The following is a 1,383-nucleotide window of genomic DNA, read 5'->3' as shown; positions in this document are numbered from 1 at the left end:
AGATATTGACTTCCCCGGGAATATGTTCTGGTAAAATTGTATCTTACTTTTGTGTCGTTTCATGTGAAACTCATGAAATTTATAAGTGTGGAACTACTCAGCCATCTTTATTATCAATTTGTGACAGAAATGGTTCAATAAAACTTTCTTTTAGCATGTTACATTCTCTTAGATGGTAAGGTCTGATTCTTTGTTTTGAGCTTTAGTTTTACCAAAATAGGATAAGATATAAAATTCAATTTTAGGATTTCCATGGCAACATGTTTTTTCCCATCTTACATGCAGAACTCCTGTATACTTTTGTGTTTTTCTTCACACAATATGACATCATGACTCTTGATTCACTGCATCAGTTGTATGGGGCAAGTTCCTGTAATTATAGAAATATCTTACAAATCTCAATATTATGCAGACCCTAATGTTCTGGGGCTTGAACACATTTTTCATGTCTAAATTGGTACAGGTTGCCTTTGTCATCTATTCTTGGAACATCCCAAGAGTGAGTTTTGTTGTTGACCTAGCAAGGGGCTAAGGTTACAGGGTAGTGCATGTATGTTTGGTACTTATCAATATTACCTATATTTGCTATTTTCATTCTGTACTTTTGACATTCATTTTTGGTTCTGGCCAGCCCTGTTAAACATACTCTCCCATACTGTCAGGACCAGTATCATTTCTGTTACTCTCTGGTGCTGCATATATTGTGCAATTTATTTATGAAAGATAACATAGATTACTGAAGCTGAGAATTCATGCTTCAAGATATATAATGTTTTTTTTTTTTTAAGAACTGTATATAGAATAGCCATTTATTTGCATTCTATTTAAAACATATAAAATAAAATTATTGTTTTAAACCACCACCAACAGTTTTTAAGAAATCTTTATGAACAAGGGATTATTTTTGGGAGTTATAGAGCTCCTTACACCTACTTTTTTCAGCATTTACAAATGCATCATGAGATTTGGGCATTCCTGTAAGCAAGAATAAAAAAATGTGATTTCATTAGTCTGTTAAAAAAAAATATTCCAGATCATATGTTCCTTACAGTCTTGAGGTAAAGCAATTCTTGCATGGAAATGAGAAAATATATAATTTATTAAAAATGTTGAAGTTCTTACGATTTTCTTTCTTGTTCTTTTTCTTGGCAGGTGAAGAATAGTGAGTTTATTAATGCAAGATGAAGGTCATAAATAGTGCCAAACCAAAGCCTAAATTTATGAAGAAGAGGAAGCAGCAGGTGAAAAAAGTCCCCAAAGTAGAGGAGAAGAAGGTGAGTGTAAAGATAATTTTTTAGACCTTATACGAGTCTTATTATTATTAGCCATTATTCTTATAAGAATATTGCGCATCGGGAAGTCACCTGTCGGCAAAGGGTTAAC

The 1,383-nt window shown here is 32.6% G+C and overlaps 1 protein-coding gene across 1 annotated transcript in view; it reads left to right on the top strand.

Moving 5' to 3' along the window:
- Positions 1-1,383, top strand: part of LOC119592574 (nucleolar protein dao-5-like) — a gene marked incomplete at its 3' end in the record, with an annotated part of 19,358 nt that overhangs the window by 2,641 nt on the left and 15,334 nt on the right. The window contains 1 exon segment of the mRNA XM_037941454.1: positions 1,153-1,274. Within this exon segment, the coding sequence (XP_037797382.1) occupies positions 1,182-1,274 (93 nt within the window).

This window comes from Penaeus monodon, chromosome 30 (genome assembly GCF_015228065.2).
Source record: "Penaeus monodon isolate SGIC_2016 chromosome 30, NSTDA_Pmon_1, whole genome shotgun sequence".
Lineage (NCBI taxonomy): Eukaryota > Metazoa > Arthropoda > Malacostraca > Decapoda > Penaeidae > Penaeus > Penaeus monodon.
This window is presented reverse-complemented; position numbering and strand designations above follow the sequence as displayed.